Source organism: Bos grunniens, chromosome 5 (assembly GCF_055505025.1).
Source record: "Bos grunniens cultivar Pamir isolate PY7600 chromosome 5, Bosgru_T2T1.0, whole genome shotgun sequence".
In the NCBI taxonomy this organism is placed as follows: domain Eukaryota; kingdom Metazoa; phylum Chordata; class Mammalia; order Artiodactyla; family Bovidae; genus Bos; species Bos grunniens.
This window is the reverse complement of record NC_141169.1, coordinates 69,519,827-69,544,548: the sequence shown is the minus strand read 5'-3', so window position 1 is coordinate 69,544,548 and position 24,722 is coordinate 69,519,827. Positions and strand designations below refer to the sequence as shown.

Sequence of the window (24,722 nt, the reverse complement as noted above, 5' to 3'; positions counted from 1 at the left end):
TTGGGGTATTTTTACATCTTCTCTTTCCTGATGACATTTGACAATTTATTTGCAACAATAAGAGTGACTCCCGTTTTAAATTCCATTGAGTTGAAGTTTAATTCTTTTTTTTCTTTTCATGTCTTCAATCTGGCTTTCATCCCTGGATCTAAACTACAGGGGGAGATTTTCTTAGGGAAATTATTATCAGGAAGCAATAGTGTTAGCATTATCAGGAAGGCAACAGTGTTCCATTTGTCTTTTGATAGAGAATGATCGATTTGTCTGTTTTATTATAACACAGTAGACTTTGTCTTAACAGTTTCTTCCTCTCTGAATTTGAAACTCCCTCAGCTCAATGGTTCCCAGCTGCACACTGGATTAGAATCACCTGGGAGCTTTAAAAAAAAAAATGCAAAGATGCTGATTTAACTGGTCTGAGGTGTGACCTGGGATCAGGAATTTTAAAAGCTCCCTAAGGTGATTCTAATTTAACAGTAAGAACCCTGAGTTTAAGCTTAACTCCAGAATCATATACTCATCAGTTTCACTCATGGTATTCATGCCCCTTAACTGCTGTAGAAATCGATGATTGCGGAAGCTCAAAACAGGAATGGCACAGAAACAAAATGGCAGACCTATTTTTTGCCTGGATATGCCTTCTGTGGATTTCCCAGGTGCCTCAGTGGGTAAAGAAACCGCCTACAATGCAGGAGACACAAGTGGCCCAGGTTCAATCCCTGGGTCAGGAAGATCCCCTGGAGGAGGGCAAGGCAACCCACTCCAGTATTCTTGCCTGGAGAATCCCATGGACAGAGGAGCCTGGAGGGCTTCAGTCCATAGGGTTGCTAGGAGTCAGACACGACTATAGTAACTACATGCACGCATGCATGCCTTCTGTGTCTTTAACATACTATGTAAGTCAGGAAAAATACATTTCTCTTTTCTCTAACAAAATGAAACAAAATGATCTCAAACTTCACTCTATTCTGCATTTATTGTAATTGGATTTAATGCATTTAACTGCATTTAATATAATTACATTTAATGTAATTGGAAGGACAGTATCCTGATCACTTTTGTTCAGCTTAAATGGCGAGGAAGAGAGATGAAGATTTATCATCAAGCCAGGACATAAAGAAGGGTTTTGGGTAGAGGTTGATAAGTCAACAGTGTGGTCCTTAGAAGGCCTGGTAGCTGGTCTAAACCCTTATCCTCAAAGTGTAGACCATGAGCATCAGCATTTGGGGAATGGTTAGAAGCATATAGGGATTCCTTGGTGGCTCAGATGGCAATGAATCTGCCTGCAATGCAGGAGATGCAGGTTTTATTCCTGGGCTGAGAAGATCCCCTGGAGGATGGCATGGCAACCCACTCCAGTAGTCTTGCCTGGAGAATCCCCAGGGACAGAGGAGCCTGGTGGGCTATGGTTCATGGGGTTTGAGAGTCAGACACGACTGAGCAACTTTCACTTATAACCTTGGGGCCTCTGCTGGATTTAATCCAATCAGACTCTACAGTGTCATAAGATCAGGTGATTCACATGAAATCGAACGTTTGAGAAGCACTGTCTCAGCCCCACTCTCTTGCTCAGTGAGATACACTACACCTGGCGCCATCACGTCCACCTGTGAACACAGTCCATCAACTGCTTTTCTCTTTCCTAGGTGAGGAAGCTCTAAACGAATACCTCAAAACCAAGTCTGTGACGTTGGAGTACTAGAGCAGTGCCATCCTCAGGAACTCCTCGCGGGCCCACCACTCTTCAGCTCTCCCACTGAAGAAGCCTGGCTGTGCCGAGGACAGAGGTGCCAGCCGCCAGCCAAAAAACATGCACAGGGACCATGAGGAGGGTGGGGCCACATGTCTAAGCATTTACACCTGTGCCTGAGTGTTTTCTAATACCCCTTTTATACCTTAAAATGATGTTGGGTTTTGACTATGTTGTATACCACACGTATTTCTAAAATATTGAGCTGCTTTTTTTCCCCCACCAAGACTAATCCTAATCAAGGTTGTTCGTTTTGCAAACATCAATATGATGCAGTTATAGTACAGAAAGTTGGGAACCCTTGTATAATAGGTAAGGTTTTAACCTATGAACCAGGCATGTGGGGGTTATTAAAAAGATTTTCTGTAATCTTTTAAATATATTTTTTAATTGGAGGATAATTGCTGTACAATATAGTATTGGTTTCTGCCACAGAACAAGGCAAATCAGCCATAATTATACGTGTATCACCTCCCTCTTGAGCCTCCCTCCCTTTCCCTCATCCCACCCATCTGGGTCATCAGAGGGCACAAGCTGGGCTTCCGTGCTATATACCAGCTTCTCACCAGCTGTCTGTTTCACACATGGTAGCACATACATGTCAATACCACCTTCTCCATTTGCCACAATCTTTCTTCCCCTATTATTTTGCTCTCAAGAAACAGTATATCCCCCAAGGAAAGCGAAGGAAGTTTTTTTATTTTCTTTCGGAAATAAGATACATCATTATGCCCTTGATGTTCTATTTTTCAACCCACTGTGATAAGTGACCAGCTCATAAACAGTTCTTGAGTACCTACTAAGTACGAGGTGCTATATTATGTCCTGAGGAGTACACAAAGTTTAATGACATGATCTTTGACCCCAAATAGTTGAAATTCTTGTCAACAGCTTTTAAAGTGAATTTTACAGTATGATATATTATTAAGTAAGTAGTTTTTGGAGGCTGATCTTGGTTCATATCATACCATCTTACTATCTATGTGACTTGGGGAAACCGATGCAATTTCTCCAAGCCTCAGTTTCCTTGTATGTAAAATGGGGACAGTAATGCCTCCCTCAGGAACCTTATGATGAGGTGAGGATTCAATGCAATAATCTTAGTAAAGCACCTTGCACTGGGCTTTGTTCATGGTAAATACTCAATAAAGGGCAGATTGGTTACCTAATATATCAATATAAAGCTGAGAGGTGGAATCTATAAAATAGGGATAAAGTTCCTATCTCATTAGGTGTCGTAAGGATTCAATGGGATTATATACATAATGCACTCAACAAGGTGTCTAGATCATTCTCTGTGCTCAAGAAAGAGGAATTATTACAACTCATGAAGCACTTCATAATTGCCTGATGTCAGACAAAAATAGGTGGGTAAGTAGTCCAGGTGTGACTAGCAGAAGGTGAGATCCTGACTTGAAGAGTCTCTAGAAGTTTGTCAGAGCAATTAATTTCCATTAATTCTCTTTTTAAAGTAAAATTTCAGTAAACATTCCTATCTCTCTGGCTTTGAAGAAGCCCTTAGGGATTACTTAACTACTTTGGAACTCAGCAGTTTAACCAAGAAGAGTGCAGGGAATTGTTAATCAATAAACAACAATAACAAAATCAGGGACAGAAAACTTTCAAAAGGAAGAATATTAGGTATGATCCTGGCATGATCAATAGAGCAAATTTTGCCTGTAAGCAAGCTGGCACAGGTAAAATTCTAAATTTGGACCCAACAGGGTCCAAATTGATAGTTCATATTTGAATAAAATGACAAAGTTCTTATTATAAAGGAACCACATTTTAAATGCAGTTTTTTTACTGATTTCATGTGATTTAAAATATCACTTTATTTTATATCACTGAATATTTTACTGATAGATGAAATGGCAAACAAAAACATGCCCATTTCTTTTAGACTGACTTTTACCTTCTAATATTAATCTCAGTAGCAGTGCTTTTAATCTTTTGGGGGGGGGGTCATAAACCTCTTTTGAGAATCTGATAAAAGCTATGGATCCCCCTGTCCAAAACTCACACCTGCACACCTAATTCTGCAAATATCTTCAAGAAATTCACAGACCTCCTAAAACCCATGCTTGAGCTCTAGATTAAGAACTCATTTTTCCATAGTGAGTTTTGAAGTTCTTAGTGGCTTGAGTTTTTATATCCAATTGCTGACCAGAGTCAAAGGCTACATGGGATTTATAAAATGACAAGTGAATTTGAATGAGAATATAATGATACACAGCCTGCTAGATAATTTAATTAACATACAGAGTAATTTATCACCATTTCTTCACATCACTGATTATTTTGCTAAAGGATAAAGCTGTGATTTGTTCCCTTAACTGGGGAGTTGAGGAGGTGTGGACACTTTTAAACGTTCTATTTTCCTTCCATTTCCCAGTGCTGCCCTTTTGTTCAAACACCCTTCCTGACCTTTCTTGTGCCCAACTTGGTTTTAAGTATCTCTCCTCTATACTTTGTCTGGAACACAGTTCTTACCGCGTGGTGCTGGAATGATTGATCTTCCTAATTAGATATGAGAACCCCTTCCCCACTCCCAGGATTGGCATCTGTCAATAATAACAGCTATCACTTATGTAGGGGCTGCTGTATGCTAGTCACTATGCTAAGCCAACTTACTTAAACTTCACATCTGAAAAGATGAATAAATCGAGGCGCTCTTTTTACTGGCTCCACCCCACCAAGAGGTTATTGCGCTTCCTGACTGGCCTTCCTGATCCCTCCCTGTGTGGTTCAAACCCTAAGTTAGAAACGTGTCACTCCTCTGCACAAAACCTCCTAATGGCCCCCATTTCGCTTACAATAAAGTCTACCACTTACCATGCCTGCAAAGTCCTATCAACTTTGTTCCTGGCTACCTCTAACCTCATCTCCTACCATCTACCCTCTCATTCTGTTTAGCCACCCTGGCTGCCTTGATGTTCCTCAAACTGATCAAGCACACTCCTAACTCCTAAGTGCAGGGCCTTTGCACTTACTGCTCCTTCTTCCCAGCAGCGTGCTGGTAAATATTTAACAAGTGGCTCTCTGGGGAAAAAAATCAAAAACAAAATTCTGACTTGTAGCATTTTCTGATTTCTGTGTATAAATGCTCTCATACTGGCTGCTTTCAAGGTACAAACTTCACTGAACACAGAATTGGGAAGAGATACGTGTGATTAGAACAAGTGTGGGCTACAGCCAGTACACCACTGCTTCTTTTTGAAACTTGTCCCACACACCACCTCCCAACAGGCTGCCTCATCTCCAGGTCTCTGCTCAAACACCATCTCAGTGGAGGTCCATTCGCTGATCACTCTTCCTAAAATAGCACATGAGATTCCCACATCCACACCTCATTTGTCCTCTCATTTTGTCATTTGCCTTCTCCTGCATTGTTTTTGCAGCACTTATCACCACATGGTTATTAACCATCCAGCTCTTCCCATTAGAACTGAAGCTTTGTGAACAGGGGCTTTTGTTCAATGCTGTATCTCCAGTGTCTAACACATAGGAGGAGTTCAATAAATATTTGTTTTCAAATGAAGGAGGTTAAGTAACCAGCCCAGATCAAACAGCTATTCAGTGGCAGAGCAGGTACTCAAGCAATGAAGCTGAAAGTCTTTTAACCAAGCTAAGATCCCGTTGTTGCCCATAACCAAATCAGACCCTGGATAATGAAGAGTAGGCATGTGTTAAATATTTGTCAAACTCAAAGCTAAACTGAGTGGAACATGTGAGAGCTTTTGTGGAAACATCAAGAGACAGGGCAAGAAAAAAAAAAAAAAGAGGGCAAGGAAACAAATTGGTTTCCCTATACCTGCCTTTTTAAGAAAACAGAAGCTCTCAAGGGAACCTGGTCTAGAAGTAGGTTATCAGACATGAACATGATTGAAAGGATGAATTATTATGATTATTACTATCATGCAAATAATACCTAAGTGGACTTTTAATGATTAAGTCACACCTTATTTTGTAAAAATAATAAAATGAGAAGGTAAGATTCAACCACTCTCCACAAATAACCAGATGATATCTGAAATTGTTCCAGATTTTTTTCTATGAATATACTTTTTTTTAGAACTAATATATACTGTACATAACTTTATCTGCTTTTTTCAATTAAAAATATGTAACCATCTTTCTATGTCAATAAATACCTCTACATATGTTCACTGGCTTTAATTCAACTTGTTCTCTTATTGTTGGACATTTATATTTGCTTTTTGACTGTTTTAAACACTGCAATCAATCTTTTTTTCCCCCCAAAAATATTAATTTGGCTGCACTGGGTCTTACTTGATCCGACACGCAGGATGTTTTGTCTCAGCACACAGACTCTCTAGTTGCAGTGTGTGGGCTCAGTAGGTGCAGCACACGGGCTTAGTTGCTCCGAGGCATGTGGAATCTTAGTCCCCTGACCAGGGACTGAACCCCAGTCCCCTGTACTGCAAGGCAGATTCTTAACCACTGGACACCAGGGAGGTCCCCGCAATCAATCTTATATAGAAGTTTGTGAACAAAACTGTATTTGCTTAATTAGAATAAATTCCTAGAGGTGTAATCTCTGATTAAAAGGATATAGCAATCTTGCCAACAGTTTCTCCACATTTTTGCCACCACTGTATTTTTCTTATAGCATAACACCTCACACTTACCAAACACTGTTCTAAGCACGTGATAGGTATTAAGTCATTCATTTCTTATTAATACTAAAACCACATAAGGGAGATACTATTATTCCCATCTTACAAATGGAAAAACTAATGTAAGTGGCTGGGCTGGGATTGATCCTGCTTCAGAGCCTACGCTTGTGGCTTTGTGACTGGCACAAAGACCCATAATGGCAGTGTGGGGCTGACTGAATTGAAAATGTGGCTCCACCACGTAAGTTGCATGGGGTCTTAGTTGCAGAATGTGCAATCTAATTCCTGGACCAGGGATTGAACCCGGGCGCCCTGCACTGGAAGGACAGTCAGCCATTGGACCACCAGGGAAGTCTCTCCACCACTTACCTATTGGGAGGCTTTAAAATTTTTGCTTAGTGTCTCCCTGCCACTTTTTTCTTTAAATCTGTGAAGTAGCTATAAGAGTATCTCATAAGGTAGTGGCCTTTTTTTTTTTTTTAAATAAAAAAGAAGTTCACTGTCACAAAACTAGAAATCCAGTGATAGCTTTGTCAAGTTATTTGATGCAGTAATTCAGTGATGTTCCTTGCTTCTCTGTGCTCTCCTCGGCGTGCTGACTGTGGCTCCAGGTATGCCCACTAGGTCAGAGTGGCAAGAGCCATATCCAACCACAAGATATCCACGGTTCCAAAGAAGGAGCCATTTTTTCATGTGCCTCCTTCTTCGGAATAAGAAATCCTTTTCTTTCCAGAAAGTTTACTAATAAGACTTGGCTTGTGCCGCTTTCTGAAGGTTGTCACATACCCATCGCCCAAACCAATCACTGCCAGGATTTTCCATGAACAAATGGTGGAGAAAGTGAAAGTGTCACTCACTCAGTCGTATCCAACTCTTTGTGACCCCATGGACGGTAGCCTGCCAGGTTCCTCTGCCCATGGAATTCTCCAGGCAAGAATACTGGCGTGGGTTGCCATTCCTTTCTCCAGGGGATCTTTCCGACCCAGGGATCGAACCCGGGTCTCCTGCACTGCAGACAGATTCTTTACTGTCTGAGCCACCAGGGAAGCCCATACGGTGGGGAGTCACCCACAAAGACGCCAACATTAAACTCTGGGGAAAAGTCTACTAATCAGTTAGACAAAAGACAGTAGTAAACCTGTCTTTCTTCAGGACTGGTGACCACTGATGTTTAAGATGTATTACTTTATTGGCGTCAAGAGGAAAAAAAAAGTTTTTTTTCATGAACATTTACTGTACATTCCGAGTGAAAGGCACCATGCCAGGCACTGAGGGAAATACAAGTGAAAGACTCAATCTCTTTGTCTTTTCTGCCACAGCCGTGGACTCAGGCACAGGAATACAAGCTACTTGGCAAGGCAGTTTTTTTTTTTTTAATAAATACCACATTTGATGCACAAAGTATTATGAGGATAGAGGAGATTCATTAAGAATATTTTTGCTTCCAAGACCATTAAACCTAATTACCCAGTTTATGACTGTCAAAGAGCCATAAAAAGATAACACACAAGGCTAAAGAGAACATTTGAGCAGCCTTAGCAGGAACAAGACTGTTCAAATGGCAGCCGTCACCTTACACCTAAGAATCAGGCAGAGAATGCACAGGGTCAGACCAACCAAAGCATGACGGTGACTCAGTTTCCAAGAGACTGTAGAGCAAGCTGCGTACAAACAAAACAGCTTTTTCATTAAGGTATAACATACATAAAGTACACAGATGTTAAATGTGTAACTCGATAAATTTTTCTATGTGTGAGAGTGGTGGTAACTCACAAAACACTCAGAATAGTGGCAGGCACACAAAAAGGTTAAGTACTAGTTAAGTACTAGCTGTTGTTTCACCTGCCACTTCAACAGGTAAAAAAGTATAACCTTGGTTTTATTTGCATTTCTTTGAAAAATGGGACTGAGCATTTTTTCCCTGTGAATTATCTGCTCACATTTCACTAACTCAGAGTATTACTTTTTTTTTTTTTTTACTAATTTGTAAGAGCCCATTTTATACTAATAACACTCATTCTTTGCCTTTTATTGCAAATATTTTTCCCAATTTGTCCCTTGACTTTAGTACATGGTATGAGCCTAGATTCTAACTTTGTTTAAAAACAGCCATCCCTGACACTGTGTATTAAATAATGGATCCAATTTACACTTAACTATTGGAAGGAAAGTTATGACCAACCTAGACAGCATATTCAAAAGCAGAGACATTACTTTGCCAACAAAGGTCCCGTCTAGTTAAGGCTATGGTTTTTCCGGTGGTCATGTATGGATGTGAGAGTTGGACGGTGAAGAAAACTGAGCACTGAAGAATTGATGCTTTTGAACTGTGGTGTTGGAGAAGACTCTTGAGAGTCCCTTGGAATTCAAGAAGATCCAACCAGTCCATCCTAAAGGAAAACACTCCTGGGTGTTCATTGGAAGGACTGATGTTGAAGCTGAAACTCCAATACTTTGGCCACCTGATGCGAAGAGTTGACTCATTGGAAAAGACTCTGATGCTGGGAGGGATTGGGGGCAGGAGGAGAAGGGTGACGAAAGAGGATGAGATGGCTGGATGGCATCACCGACTCGATGGACACGGGTTTGGGTGAACTCCGGGATTTGGTGATGGACAGGGAGGCCTGGCGTGCTGCGATTCATGGGGTTGCAAGGAGTCGGACACAACTGAGCGACTGAACTGAACTGAAAAGGACAACCCTATCACATATTAGATTTCTTTTTTTCCTCCAATGTCATAAGAATGTCCAGAGAACTGAATTTAGGTGACTTCTTTAACTGTATAGAACACTTAGTTGTATTATATGAGATAGCCAAAGAAGGGGAGAAATATTAAAATTCTACGTACTAGTATGTAATTCTACACTGACTAGTCTCTTTCACTGACCAGTCTACTACTTAGGTATGCATTTCTGGTGAACTTACACCTTCATATCCCCATGGATACCATGGCTTAAAATGCCCTGTACATCCCCATATACCTGTTGATTCATTTATCTACATCATTCAGTGCCTACTGTATACCATGCACCATGCTAAGGAGTGAACCAGACAAATGCAATTCTTCCCACAATGTGGCATAAATATTAGCTGGTAGAAGACATTATTTAAATATTTGTTAATTTATTTAAATACATATTTACACCAATAATTCATCACAGCTGTGTTTGGTGCTACCAGGTACAACATAGTATCTTTTCTAGCTAAGAAATCTGGTTTCCAGATCTGTTCACTCTGCATACTTTTAAGGCACAGCCTGGGTTCCAATTTCCAATGGGAAATACCAGAAAGAACCTTGAGAATAATCTTCAGAGTATTCACAAGGATAAGGTGAGGAGTAAGAAAAAAAACAGTTAAAAAAAAAAACCCTAAAACATTAGGGAACAAAGTCCCATCAGCTCAATGCACTTGGAGACACTCCTCTAAATTCTCTAGTTTACATCCTGAGCAAAGCCAGTTCCATGGCAAATAAGAACCCAAACAAGTTTAATAAGGTCAAGAATAAGGCAGAAAGGAGACCCCAAAGTAGGATCATTTTGTCTTTTGAAAGGGAAAACCAATTACTATCTTTTTATGTACTGTTCCCTATTTTTCTTGGGGTGTCCCTATTCTCTACAATGAACAGATTTCAAAACTGGGCAACTGTGAGGAATAATTTCAATAGTTGAAACAAACAAAAACATTGCTTTATGAGAAAAAGAAAAAACAAAACCAAAAAAGTAAATTCTACATACAATTCAGAGAACTGAACTTAGATGACTTCTTTAACTGTATAGCACACCTGGTTGTATTATATGAGACAGCCATGGCAAGGGAGAAATATAAAAATTCTACATATTAGTATGTAATAAGGGGCTACAGAGTCATCGACAGTGATTAAACCAATTTAATCCAGTTTAAACCAGTGATTAAACCAGAACACCAGTTTTCCCGCTCAAATTGGAAAGGAATTTTTTTTTTTTTTTTAATGAAAGTAGATATGTCTGAGGGTGGCTAAATGTAAGTAATTATTTTCTTTGTAAAAAACTTCTTTAAAAGATTTCTACCTCATTGACCCCATTTTGATGGTAATAAATAAGTCTGACTTTATAAAAACTTAAAAAATAAAAACCAACCTAGGTTGTTTTATCCAAGTGGACAATTTAAAGTAAAAACAAACAGGTGATATGTATTTTTACCTTAAAATAAGTTTGAGATTTCTGAAGTCTATGCTATGAAGAAGGATGCCAACAATCTCACTCATTACCATACATAAAATTAAGCTTTCTAAACGCAATCTCTTTAGCATGAAATCAAATACAGTGTGCTCTTAGAGGATCCCCAAATGCTATCTCTTCCAGCTCTTTAAAAGCCAGCTTCTGTTTCTCCAAAAAACAAAGTATATTCAATATTGCAAAAAAGCACCATAGGTATCTGAAATGCAAAACAACTAGTGAGTCACACTCTTTTCCATAGAATTGAAGTCAAGTGAAATGAAGTCGCTCAGTCATGTCCGACTCATTGCGACCCCGTGGACTAGCCTACCAGGCTCCTCTGTCCATGGGATTCTCCAGGCAAGAATACTGGAGTGGGTTGCCTTTTAATTAGCAGGCATCTATCACCTGTTTCTCAGATCACTTATTTCCCTGTTTTTCTTTGTTTTCACTAGCAGGACTGTCCAGAACCTCTATCTTGCCTTTTCCATCTTCTGAATGAGGAAGCTTAATATTATCTATGGTGACTTCACCTTCCGAAGAGGTGCTGTCGTCTTCATCCTCAGATTCTGAACTTTCCTCTGAACTGTCTTGTGAATTCTCTTCCGAACTGTCCTCTTCTTTCGAATGAGACTGATTCATCTCAAACAAGGCCACGTCCTGAAAGAAAAAAAATTACACACCATGTGGGAGATTTATTTTGGGGCAGTTCCCTAAAAAGTTATAAAAACAACTTTGGGAATGACCAACACTTAGGACAAATACTGAAGCACAGAAGACAGGAAATGTTTTTAATACAATACTATTATTCTTTCCAGAGATGGCAATGGCACCCTACTCCAGTACTCTTGCCTGGAAAATCCCATGGATGGAGGAGCCTGGTAGGCTGCAGTCCATGGGGTTGCTGAGAGTCGGACACGACTGAGCGACTTCACTTTCACTTTTCACTTTCATGCACTGGAGAAGGAAATGGCAACCCACTCCAGTGTTCTTGCCTGGAGAATCCCAGGGACGGGGGAGCCTGGTGGGCTGCCAGACATCTATGGGGTCACACAGAGTCGGACACGACTGAAGCAACTTAGCAGCAGCAGCAGCAGCATTATTCTTTCAGTTGCCAGAGTCTGGCCTAAGGATTTACTTTTATTACAAGTCTAAAATGTTCCTCACAGCTGAATTCTATATAGCTGAATCTACCCAACAAAACTCACTCAACAAATATTAACAAATACCAACATTAACCGGGCACCACATTAGAATCTCAACAACAACAACAACAAAATCCTTGCCTTGGTGGAACTTATGTTTTTGAGCAGGAGGTGGCAAACCATGGCCTGCAGGGCAAACCCAGCCCCCTGCCTGTTTTCATGCAGCTCATGAACTAAGAATGCTTTTACATTTTGAGTGGTAGGAAAAAAACAAAACAACAAAAGAATAGTATTTCATGAAATGCAAAAATTGTATGAAATTCAAATTTTGGATTCCATAAAAAGTATATAAAACGTGCCTACTCATTACGTATCATCTACAGCTGTCTTTGGGGCTTCACAGGTGGCGCTGGTGGTAAAGAACCTGCCTGCCAATGCAGGTGGACATAAGAGATGTGGGTTCAATTCCTCGGTCGGGAAGATCCCCTGGAGGAGGGCATGGCAACCCACTTTAGTATTCTTGCCTGGAGAATCCCATGGACAGAGGAGCCTGGCAGGCTATAGTCCAGGGGTCGCAAAGAGTTGGACACAACTGAAGCGACTTACCGAGCGCGCGCACACACACAGCTGTATTCACATGGAAATGGCAGAAATAGACAGTCATACCGGAGACAGCATGGTCCACAAAGCCTAACGTTATTTACTATCTGGCCCCCTACAAATAATGGCTGCTGACCTCTGTTTTAGTTAAGAAACAGGTTTTCCGGTGGTCCAGTGGGCCCACGCTCCCAATGCAGAGGGCCCAAATTTGATCCCTGGTTGGGGAACTAAATCCCACGTGCTGTAACTAAAAGCCTAAGAGCTGGTACAGCCAAATAAATAAATGTATTTTTTTAAAGGCAATAAACAATTACTCAGAAAGCACAGTGTAGGGCAGTGAAAAGTTAAAGAAGAAAAAAAGAAGAAAGAAAACCATTGAGGTGACAAGTGATGAAAGATGGAGGAATTTGGGGATGGGATTTTACAAAGAGGGAAAAGGCCCAGAGCCAAGGAGACGGAGGCTGGAGTACAATCAGTGAGGGTCCTTGGTGGGAGAGAAGGTCAATGGAGAGATGGAGGCAGGATCACACTGGCCCATGAAGGACTCTGAATTAATTAGAAATGTGATGGGAAGCCCCCTGGTTCCCAAACTGGGAGCCACATACAATGTGTCAAGAACAAGCTTTGGGGGGAAAAATGTGGAAGCAGAAAGCCTGGCTGGGAACTTCCTGGGATAATCCAGAGGAGAGACTGTCATCACCTAGAGTGAGGGTCCTGGGTGCCGAGCAGGAGTGGCTTGATTCGAGATGTACTCTAGATGCAGAGCTGCCATATCTGCTGATGGATCAGGTATATGATTATTAAAAATGGTGTCAGATCTGTCCAGACATGAGTGTTATAAAGGGGATTTCAGTGCAGAAATAAGAGGAGCCCAAAGTGAGAGACTGGAGAAGGCAATGGCACCCCACTCCAGTACTCTTGCCTGGCAAATCCCATGGATGGAAGAGCCTGGCAGGCTGCAGTCCATGGGTCACTAGGAGTCGGACACAACTGAGTGACTTCACTTTCACTTTTCACTTTCATGCTCTGGAGAAGGACATGGCAACCCACTCCAGTGTTCTTGCCTGGAGAATCCCAGGGACAGGGGAGCCTGGCGGGCTGCCGTCTATGGGGTCACAAAGAGTGGGACACAACTGAAGCGACTTAGCAGCAGCAGCAGCAAAGTGAAAGACAATTTTCACACCTGAGTTATATAAGCAGTTTTTCTGTTATACACATTGTTTATTTTTGCATTCTCAATGAATCAGACTCTGATTACTTCTTTTGGGCCTTGAATGGGAAAACTTTTAAAAACTCAGGACACTTAGTATATAAATGCTTCTAGATAACACATGTGTTACTGGAGTGGAAAAAGCCTTTCTATGATTCTGAACGACTAAATTCCTAGACTTCACCCAGGGAAGCTTGCTGACTTATGAGGTTATTAGGATTAAATAACTCGGTCATTTAATCATCAAATGACTGAGCACCTGTGCAGTACTGGAAACATGAGCTGACTTTGCAAAAAGGAAAATAACACTTGGAATTAAAATTTAAAAGTTCTCTTTCTTTTTCAGGTGATGAAACATATTGTTTATTTTATACTATGAAATGAAAACAAGGCATAGTTACCATTTGAATAACTTGTCCAAGAGTCTCATCAGTATTTTCAATATTGAAATGACCAGGTGGTGCAGCTGCCATTTCTTTTCTTAGCTTTTCGTTTGCCTGAGCCATCTGTGGGAGAAAGGTCCGTACTTGGTCCAATACTAAGGAGCGAAAATATCATTTATCAATATTTATGTTAGTCTTTGGCCAAACTTTTAAAATTCAGAATTTCTATATAAACACTTCTCAATCTGACAGGAATAATAACAACAGTTCAATAAAAAAGCATTCAAATTCCTTCTATTTTAAAACTTTTCATTCTCTTCTGAATTCTTAAAATGGTGGGCGTCCCTGGTGGCTCAGACAGTAAAGAATCTGCCTGCAATGCAGGAGACCCGGGTTCGATCCCTGGGTCAGGAAGATCTCCTGGAGAAGGGAATGGTTACCCACGCCAGTATTCTTGTCTGGGGAATTCCTCTGTCCATGAAAAACAGTATGACTGTACAATTCAGCAATTATTTCTCAAAGTTTTCTGGTTTTCATATATGCCCAGAACTGAAAATTCCTAGAAGAATGGCATTCAACAGACAGTAAACTGATTAAGTAGGCAGTTGGACTTAATAGTTAAATGCATGAGACTCCGAGGCTTTGGGGTCAGACTGCTGAGGCTCTTCAGAGAACCCCAGTTCCACGTCTTACTACCTGAGTTACCTGGGCAGGTTAATGAAGCAATGGATGTTGATGAGGCCCACATCTGTTTCCCTTTCTTCTGATAATGATGACTTTCTTAAGCTCTGTCACTCTTAGTCACTCCTGCCCCTACCCAGTTCCTGCCTATGTATTCCACAACCTTGGCCACTGGGATTTGGTCTCATGACACCGTGATCTGGCAAGCCAATTAGAGATCACCCTGGGACTCTGTTTTGGACTGTTGAGAAAGATGTCCATTCTTCCAGAGTCAATGACTAGGTGAGTTGCTGAATGTAAACCTAGAGCTGCTGATAAACCGGCCCAGCTACCACCCATCATCAGGGAAGAACTGGTTCTAGATAAAGTCACCTAGGAAAGTAGAACTAAGAGATATAGAGTGGCAGATCCCAGGTGATGTACCTGAAATCACTGGGGGTATTTTTCCCCCAAAAATGAGCCAACATCAGTTGGCTAAAGGCAACTGGAGCTGGGTTTCATTCATGTGCAACCACAGGAATCTAATACATTTAATTTAACCAATCAAAACCTCAGTTTACTCATCTGTGAGTGCTAAGCACAGGGGAGACAAAGAACAGGGATATGTCATTTACTGAGTTAGCTCTCAAGAGGCCCAGCATATAACCATGCACATTATGAGCTCTCAGAACTTAAGTCACTGACACAGCCATGTAACAGTGGACTAAAATGTTCAGAGCATGGAAGAAGAAAATGGAGGTGAGGATCAAGAAATGGCCTTGAATTGTGAAACAGGACTGCTAGGATTCCAGATGGTATACCCAACTTGGAAAAGAATTTGGCAATCTTTTCTCTATTAAAAAATACACTCTGGGGACTTCCCTTGGGGTCCAGTGGCTGAAACACCATGCTTCCAATGCAGGGAGGTGACAGTTCCACCCCTAGTTGGGGAACTAAGATCCTACACGATGGGTGGCACGGCCAAAATACTAAAAAATAAAAATTCTTAAAATTCCACTCAGAGATACGTACGCTCCAAAAATATAAACCTATGTCTACACAAAAACTTATATTTGAATGGGGACCCACCATGCAATCATTTCAGCTGTTGTACATTTAGTGCATATTATGGTTAACTTCCCCTCGACTACTCACGATTTTGTAGTTTACAGACATGATAACCTCATGTATCATTTACACCATTTTTACTAATTCTTGTCTTTATTTTCTTTTAAACATTAAAAGGGAATTACACAAATGCTAAGTGTTACATGATGCTATCTGAACAAAGTCTGACTCACATATATTTAGAGTATGTGGTACACCAATATCACAGAGTAATTAATAAAAAGAACTGGCCCTGTTATGAGTAACGTTTACCATTTAAGTAACTGTGTCCAATTTAATAAAATCTGGTGGTGTTTTCCCACATCCGTGTGTGAAATTTAGGAGTCAGTAACCTCTGGAAACATTCCCCATGGAGTTTAACAATAATTGATTTTGATTTCCAAAAATCCATCCCACAAGTTTTTCTGGGCAAGGTTATCCTCTTAAGTGTTAGTCACACTCAGTCGTGTTTGACTCTTTGTGACCCCAAGGACTGTAGCCTGCCAGGCTCTTCTGTCCATGAGATTCTCCAGGCAAGAATACTGGAGTGGGTTGCCACTCCCGTCTCCAGGGGATCTTCTCAACCCAGGAATCAAACCCGAGTCTCCTGCCTGGTTTAAGCCCCACCCTCTTAAAGCAGGGGAATAATACAAGAAATTTTATCCCTGTGCACTGAATTCATGATGTAATTTCCAAGTAAGACTTGCTAGAATGGACTCTCTGACAACAAAAGCAGACACTGTCCCAACAAATAAGTGATTAATTAGGCAGAATTTCATATCACAGAGGGTTCTTGAGAGAGAGAGAGAAAGAGAAGAGAGGGAAGGGTACTTACAGGGACTCCTCTCTATCCGAACTGTTTGAAGAGTAGAATTCTTTCTGGAATTAGGCTTGGAGTTGATGAGCAACCTGTCCCATATACCTGCAAACACACACACACACTTCCTTTATTACAGCACAAAGAAATAGGAGCCCAAGAGCAAACTTTGCAAGACCACCCTCCACCCTCAAGTCTTGACTGTTCCTTCCTCACTTTCTAACACATTAAACAACAACAAAAAAAGAAGGAACATTCCAAGTTCCATGACAACATTTTAGTTCTTTCTGCAGATCTCCCCCCTTTAAACCTGTCTCTTACATCTCTGCCTCACCAATGCCAGGTAGTAAATGCCCACTAAACTGCACCTTTCTGGGCCAGAAATCTACCAGCAACAAATGTAGGTCGGCAATGACAGAATGCAGGAAGCAGTACAGAATACATAAGGGTTAAGTAAAGCCAGAAATGGTTTACCAGCTACATTATATTGGGCAAATCACCTACACTTTTTGAGTATTAATTTCTTCATTTATAAAACATCTCTGCCTGGTAAGTTCCCTTTCAGTCAAGATGTCTGATGTAGACAAAACAGCCCTTTAAAGAGAACCCCTTTAGCCTTTTCACAGCTCCTCAAATCAACCCAACTCTCCAGCCCATCAGAGCACAGAGAACAGGACTTACTTTCAAAACCCAAGGCTTTATGCACCCCGGTTCCCACACCTGGAAAATCTCTTCACTCTGGCATAAAAATCCTGTTCACCCTCAAAGCAGCAGCTCCACACTCCTAGCTACTATCAATAGCTTATACCTAATAATTGGATTAGTGAAAAGAGCATGGACTCTGGGGCCACACCGATTGGATTCAAATGCCAATTTTGCCACTTTCCAGCCACATGATCTCCAACAAGTTACTTATCTGTGTGATACACCAGGTCTCAGTTTCCTCATCTGTACAACTGCCCTAACAGAACCAACTCCACACAGGGAAGTTGTGAGGATTAAATTTAGCGAATTAATTCCTGGGGCAGAGTAGGCACTAAGAAGCTTCAGCTATTATCGGATGCTCTGGATTCTCAAAGAATGTTTTTTCAAGTTAATATTTAATGAGGATATGTCCAAGACATTACACTCATTCTTCTTCTCAGAAAAAAAAAAAAAACAAAAACAAACACTATAGGTACTACTACTTCCATTTTCCAAATGTAAAAACTGAAGCTTTGGGGATGTAAACAACTCTCCTACTATGGTGCTGAAGACTCTTGAGAGTCCCTTGGACTGCAAGGAGATCAAACCAGTCAATCCTAAAGGAAATCAACACTGAAATACTCATTGGAAGCACTGACGCTGAAGTTGAAGCTCCAATATTTTGGCCACCTGATGTGAAGAGCCCGACTCACTGGAAAAGACTCTGATGCTGAGAAAGATTGAGGGCAGGAGGAGAAGAGGGCGACAGAGGATGAGATGGTTGGATGGCATCATCGACTCAACGGACATGAGTTTCAGGAAACTCTGGGAGATAGTGAAGGACAGGGAAGCCTGGAGTGCTGCAGTCCATGGGGTCGCAAAGCGTCGGACACCGAGCCACAAAAAAGTTCCACAGCTGGTTCTGCTCTTCCTTGAGCCAGCCATCTGTTCTAACAGCGTCTACCACTCGAATGAACTTTATTCTCTTCAAACACCGCCCTCCTCCAAAAAAAGTTCGACAGCTAATTACTCGTGGGGTTGGGATTCGAACCCTAGTTTTTTTTAGCTCTCTATTATGATGTCTAAAAACCTGTGAGGGTTTCCTGGACGCGTCTCCCTCTACCAGAGCAGCGCACTAAGGGAGCGCACTAAGGATGGCTCTGTGAGCATCTGCAGAGAGAGGGTGCTCAATCCATAATACTCACCTGCTCCCCTTACTAGCCAACTGCTGGAACCCAGACCTGATTCTAAGGTCGTCCCCTTGGGAGGAGGAGGGGTGCGGGGGAAGGTCGTGCTGCGGCGCTCAGCACTGGGCACTCAGCACTGTGCCTAAAACATGAAAACACAAACCACCTTCGGGCTCGAGGCCGGATGCCCATACCTAGGCCAGCCAGTCCCCCAACCCCGCAGCCGGGGTGATGTCCGGGTCCCTCGCTAGCTAGGCAGGTAGCCCCTGACCCGCAGCTCCAGCAGCGCCGCCCCCAGCTGCACGTGCGCGCCCCACGCCGCTGCCGACCACCCATTCGTCACCTCCGCGGCCGCCGCTCCCCGCCATCAGCAACTCCTTGGAGACCGAAACCCCGGAGCCATCCCGCGAGGACGACGAACAGCTTGGGCCGGAGTGGGATTCGCCGGAAACCTCCATGCTGCTCGCTGGTCTTCACAGCGGCCTCTCCAAGCCCGGATGCAGGAAAAAGGCTGGGGTAGGAGGCGGGGCCAGGACTGCGATTGGAGGAAACTCGTAGGAGCGGGGCTAGGGGCAGGGCGAGGGAGGCCCGCGGAGAGGGCGGCACCTAGCGGAGTGAGGAGGCCATTCCTATCCGGAGAAAAGGTAGGTGGAGGCTCTAGAGATCCTGTGATTCGATGAAAGAGCTAGCAAGGCTGGATTTAAAAGTGAAGAGCGCACCATAGGGGCTGCCCTCCTCTTCAAACCTCTGTGATATAGAACACACTTTGACGGTCCAGTGGTTAAGACTAGGACTTTCAGTTCAGGGGGTATAGGTTGGATTCCCGGTCTGGGAGCTAAGATCCCACATGCCTCCCAGCCACGAAAATAAAAATATAAAATAGAAGCAATATTACAACAATTTCAATAAAGACTTTTAAAAATGATCCACACCAAAAAGAAATCTTAAAAAAAACCATATAATCCTATTTTTATGGGTATAGTTCAGAAGTGTTAACTATTTACATTGTTATGTAACAGATCCGTAGAATTTTTGCAAAACTGAAACTCTATATTCATTGAGCAACGCCCCACCCCCACCCCTCCCCCACCATTGCATCCTGCCTCCACCATTCTAATTTCTGTTTCTGTGAGTTTAACTACTTCAGATATCTCATATAAGCGAAATCATACAAAATTTGCCTTTTCTTGACTGGCAAATTTCACTTAGTATAGCATTCTCAAAGTTTATCCATGTTGTAGCAAGTAATAGGATTCCCATCTTTTTAACGGAGAAGGCGATGGCAACCCACTCCAGTACTCTTGCTTGGAAAATCCCGTGGACGGAGGAGCCTGGTGGGCTGCAGTCCATGGGGTTGCTGAGGGTCGGACACGACTGAGCGACTTCACTTTCACTTTTCACTTTCATGCACTGGAGAAGGACATGGCAACCCATTCCAGTGTTCTTGCCTGGAGAATCCCAGGGACGGGGCATCCTGGTGGGCTGCTGTCTATGGGGTTGCACAGAGTCGGACACGACTGAAGCGACTTAGCAGCAGCAGCAGCATCTTTTTAAAGACTGAATAGTATTCCATTCCATGCATATACCACACTTTCTTTATGCATTTCATCCCTTGGCAGGTGTTTGGGTTGCTTCCTTCTGGGTACCCTGAACAATGAGGCAGTGAACATAGATATGCAAATATATCTTCCAGGTACTGCTTTTAATTCCTTTTTGTTTAATATTTATCTATTTGGCTGTGCCAGGTCCTAGTTGTGGCATGCAGGATCTTCCATCTTCATTGCAGTGTATGGGATCTACTTCGCTGACTAGGGATCAAACATGGGCCCCCTGCACTGGAAGCATGGAATCTTAGCCACTGGACCACCAGGGAAGTCCCTGCTTTCAATTTGTTTGGATATATTATACCCAGAAGTGTGATTACTGACTATATGGTAATTCTATTTTTAACTTTTTAAGACCCTTCAGTGTGTTTCCATAGTGATTGCACTATCTTATTCCTACCACTAGGGCACAAGGGCTCCAATTTCTCCACATCTTCGTCAATGTTTATTTGCTTTTTCTTTCTTTTTTTTTTTAATAGTGGCCATCCATCCTAGTTGAGTTCTTCTCTGGTGGCTCAGATGGTAAAGCATCTGCCTGCAATGTGGGAGACCTGGGTTCGATCCCTGGACTGGGAAGATCCCCTGGAGAAGGAAATGGCAACCCACTCCAGTATTCTTGCCTGGAAAATCCCAGGGACAGAGGAGCTAGTAGGCTACAGTCCATGGGGTCGCAAAGAGTTGGACACAACTGAGAGACTTCACTTTTTTTCTTTCTTTCTTTCTAGTTGGTGTGAGGTGATAACTCACTGTAGTTTAGATTTGCATTTCTCTAACAATTAGTGATGTTGAGCATGTTTTCATGTGTTCATTGGCCATTTGTGTATCTACTTTGCAGAAATGTGTATTCACATCCACTGCCTGTTTTAGTTCAGGTAGCTTTGTTGGTGTTGAATTGTAGGAATTATTTATATTTTCTTATCAGATATATGATAATAGACATAGACCATTATGAACATACAAGAACTCAGGAAATATTGCTCCCAAACCCTCCTTGAGGAATTTCCTAGAAAATATGATTCAGAAAATAATTGGAGAAATGCAACTTAAGTTTTGGTAGTGAGCATTTTACAGTAGAATTGTGGGAAAACAGTGAGAATAAGGTTGAAAGAATAGTCTTTAATTTTTATAGGTTTTGATAGTGCGGATATAAAACAAAAAAGGGGGAGAAGCAGAGACTATATAGTAAGAGGAAATCTGACTTTTTAAAAACTTGAAATAAAAGGATAGTATTTTAAGTTAGATGTTGGGGGTAATGGAGAGAAGAGAAAGAGGAGGTTACTTGTAAGTTACAATGTTGTTCATAGTAAGACAATATCAAAATAAAAGGGGACTGAATGATATTGAGTACAGTTATTAGAACAAAATAAAAATATTCATAAAAATAAAAATTAATAAGATAGAAAGAAAAGAATTCAGGCTCTTTCCCCTAAAAGGAAACAAAAAGATACTTTATAATGCTAAATATAAATATAATGCTAAATACTAGAATCTGCAAAGAGGAAACTATCATTAATATCCACGTGCCTAATAAAATAGCAACAAGTATTATAAAACAGAAACTAAAAAGGAATGCAAAGAAAATTAAGCAAAAAAACTCTAATAATTGGAAATTTTAACACTGTTTCAGAACAGACTATATCTAATTGAACAAAAAATTATGTGGTTACAGAAGACCTAAACAAAATTATAAATAAAGTAGAGGTGAAAAATCCACCTTACCAATTCAGGAGACGTAAGAGACACAGGTTTGATCCCTGGGTCAGGAACATACCCTGAAGTAGAAAATGCCAAGCTGCTCCAGTATTCTGGCCTGGAAAATTCCACATACGGATGAGCTTGGTAGGCTACGGTCCATGGGGTTACAAAGAGTTAGATTCAATTGAGCACACACACATAAATATAATAAATGTAAACACTGAATCCTGATAACAGAGATTAAACCTTCTTCTAAGTCACATGAAAAATTCACAAAATTGCTGTATTATAGTCCACAAAATTTCAATACATTCCAAAAGTATAAATGATATAAGTGGCCTTCTGTGATCACAATTCTATATAACTAGCAAATAATGACTTTTAAAAAAGTCTCTTCCACCTAAAAATGTAAAAACACACTGCTAATCAATCCTTGCATTAAAAGGAAATAATGAAATGAACCTTTGCCCTTAAAAAACTAACCACTAGCTTAATGTGAGTCAAAATACAGGGGTGAAGGAAGGTTTGAAGGTATAAATATATGAAATAAAAGGTAATGAAACAATAACCATAAAATCAGAGGAAATATATAAAAACGTATAAACGCTACTTTGCACAACTCTATGCAAAGGAAATTGAAAGCCTAAATGAAACCATTTGAAATGGTTAATGTTCCAGAAATATATAATTTACAAAATTTCCCCAGAATTCAATAGCAAGTCTAAATAGAGCAATTTTTATAGATGTCACAGAGAGGGTTGTCAGAGCTCTCACATAAAAACACCATGCTCAGTTGGTTTTACAAGGGGATTTCTATCAAACTTTCAAAGATCAGATAAACCTAATGCTACTTAAACTATTTCAGAGCATGGGAAATAAAAGTAAAATTCCCAAGTTCTAAGAAATGAATATAGCATTGATACCCAAACTTCAGAAAGACTGTACAAAAAAGAAAATCATAGAACTGGCTTAATTGGTTTCCCTAGAAGCCAGCCTAGAGATGAGGTTCAAGTGCAAGTAGCTTTGAAGCCAGAAGGGGGAAGAGAAACAAAGAAGGAAAGGAACCAGTATTGTGTTATGTGCTCAGTTGTGTCCGACTCTTTGTGGCCCCGTGGACTGTCCATGCTCCTCTGTCCACGGAATTTCCCAGGCAAGAATTTACTGCAGGGTAAGGGTATCTTCCCAACCCAGGGAATCAAATCTGCTTCTCTGAAGTCTCTTGTATTGGCAGGCGGATTCTTTGACCACTAGCGCCACCTGAGAATTAACAATAATGTGTTACTATCAAGTAAATTGTGGCTAAGGGCAACTGGAACTTAATACTGCTGGGGAATTCTCAGTTACCCTCAGTGAGCCTAGGTATTTGTCTACTAGCTCATGTCAGTTATTGGTTGAGGGCTGCTCCTACGTGGTACAAGTTGCCCAGCATTACCAGCCTGTTCTTTGCTTTCTAGTTAAGTGGGCTCCAGTGGCAAGAGAAAATCTTCAGGCAGAGAGTTACAAATGCTGGTCATTGAAAATTGGGCAGGGGCTTTCCTGGTGATCCAGTGGTTAAGAAGCCTCCTGCCAAAGCAGGGCACACAGATTCGATCCCTGCTCTGAGGTATATTCCACATACCTCAGGACAATTAAGCCCTTGGGCTACAACTCTGAAGCCCACCTGCTGCAACTACTGAGTCCATGAGCTCTAGCCCATGCTCTGCAACAAGAGATGCCACTGCAATGAGAAACCCATGCTTGGCAACTGGAGAGCAGCCCCTGCTCATGGCAACAATGAGAAAGCCCATGCCAGCAATAAAGACCCAGTGCAGCTAAAAATTAAATTAAATTAAATTAATTAATTAAAACAATTTTTTGAAAAAAGAAAATTGGGCAGAAGTGTATATAAATAGTAAGTGCCAATGGGATGTGGGTGAGGCACTGACAACCTTTATGACAAGACCAGTCTTAATTATGAATATTGATGCGAGAGATTTGTTGTTGTTCAGTCGCTCAGTCGTGTCCAACTCTTTGCGACCCCATGGAGCAGCATGCCAGGCTTCTGTGTCCTTCACCATCTCCTGGAGCTTGCTCAAACTCATGTCCATTTAGTTGGTGATGCCATCCAACTATCTCATCCTCTGTCATCCTCTGCTCCTGTCCTCAATCTTTCCCAGCATCCAGGGTCTTTTCTAATGAGTCGGCTCTTAGCATCAGGTGGCCAAAGTATTGGAGCTTCAGCATCAGTCCTTCCAATGAATATTCAGGATTGTTTCCCTTTAGGATTGACTGGTTGGATCTCCTTTCAGTCCACAGGACTCTCAAGAGTCATCTCCAACACCACAGTTTAAAAGCATCAATTCTTCAGTGCTCAGCCTTCTTTATGGTCCTACTCTCACATCCATACATGACTATTGGAAAAACCATAAGCTTTGACTAGATGGAACTTTCTTGGCAAAGTAATGTCTCTGCTTTTTAATACACTGTCTAGGTTTGTCATAGCTTTTCTTCCAAGGAGCAAGTGTCTTTTTATTTCATGGCTGCTGTCACCATCTACAGTGATTTTGGAGCCCCCCCAAATAAGTCTCTCACTGTTTCCATTGTTTCCCTATCTATTTGCCATGAAGTGATGGGACTGGATGCTATGATCTTCATTTTTTGAATGTTGAGTTTGAAGCCAGCTTTTCCACTCTCCTCTTTTACTTTCATCAAGAGGCTCTTTAGTTCTTCTTCACTTTCTGCCATGAGGGTAGTGTCATCTGCATATCTGAGGTTATTGATATTTTTCCCAGCAATCTTGATTCCAACTTGTGCCTCATCCAGCCTGGCATTTCACATGATGTACTCTGCATGTAAGTTAAATAAGCAAGGTGACAATTTACAGCCTTGATGTACTCCTTTCCCAGTTTGGAACCAGTCCATTGTTTCATGTTCAGTTCTAACTATTGCTTCTTGACCTGCACATAGGTTTCTCAGGAGGCAGATAGGGTGGTCTGGTATTCCCATCTCTTTAAGATGAAACAAATTAAATACTAGCAAGAGAATCCAAGAGTACATTAAAAACTAGA

General features: G+C 41.4%; 2 protein-coding genes across 6 annotated transcripts in view; one reads left to right on the top strand and one right to left on the bottom strand.

Annotated features, from left to right (window-relative positions):
* ALDH1L2 (aldehyde dehydrogenase 1 family member L2) overlaps positions 1 to 5,929 on the top strand; it is a 62,854-nt gene extending 56,925 nt beyond the window's left edge. For all 3 annotated transcript variants that reach the window (XR_015164021.1, XR_015164022.1, XM_086401115.1), the window contains one exon: positions 1,647 to 5,929. Coding sequence is in view for 1 of the 3 variants with exons in the window: in XM_086401115.1 (XP_086257241.1) it covers positions 1,647 to 1,702 (56 nt within the window). In the remaining 2 variants the exon portion in view is untranslated. The remainder of the gene's footprint in view (positions 1 to 1,646) is intronic.
* Positions 5,930 to 7,560: 1,631 nt separating this feature from the next.
* Positions 7,561 to 18,856, bottom strand: NOPCHAP1 (NOP protein chaperone 1). 3 transcript variants are annotated; one of them, XM_086401120.1, is made up of 5 exons: positions 18,720 to 18,856; positions 18,395 to 18,518; positions 16,524 to 16,610; positions 13,940 to 14,076; positions 7,561 to 11,243 (listed from the first exon to the last, which is right to left on the bottom strand). In XM_086401120.1, the coding sequence occupies exons 4-5, from the start codon at positions 14,042 to 14,044 to the stop codon at positions 11,004 to 11,006; spliced, it is 345 nt and encodes a 114-aa protein (XP_086257246.1). In that variant the 5' UTR covers positions 14,045 to 14,076; positions 16,524 to 16,610; positions 18,395 to 18,518; positions 18,720 to 18,856; the 3' UTR covers positions 7,561 to 11,003. The 3 variants fall into 3 exon arrangements, with proteins under 3 accessions (XP_086257246.1, XP_086257245.1, XP_086257247.1); XM_086401119.1 differs by lacking the exon at positions 18,395 to 18,518; XM_086401121.1 differs by lacking the exons at positions 18,395 to 18,518; positions 18,720 to 18,856 and adding an exon at positions 17,903 to 18,149 and having other exon boundaries at positions 7,741 to 11,243.
* Between the last annotated feature and the right edge of the window lie 5,866 nt (positions 18,857 to 24,722).

What these genes read in the sequence shown, in the direction of transcription:
- NOPCHAP1 (XM_086401121.1), bottom strand. Translation starts at nt 18,134, where the DNA reads ATGGCTGGCTCAAGGAAGAGCAGAACCAGCTGTGGAACTTTTTTGTGG. An exon ending in TCGGATAGAGAGGAGTCCCT is followed by an intron (nt 14,077 to 16,523) that starts GTAAGTACCCTT and finishes TTCGCTCCTTAG; the next exon opens with TATTGGACCAAGTACGGACC. An exon ending in TTGGACAAGTTATTCAAATG is followed by an intron (nt 11,244 to 13,939) that starts GTAACTATGCCT and finishes TTTTTCTTTCAG; the next exon opens with GACGTGGCCTTGTTTGAGAT.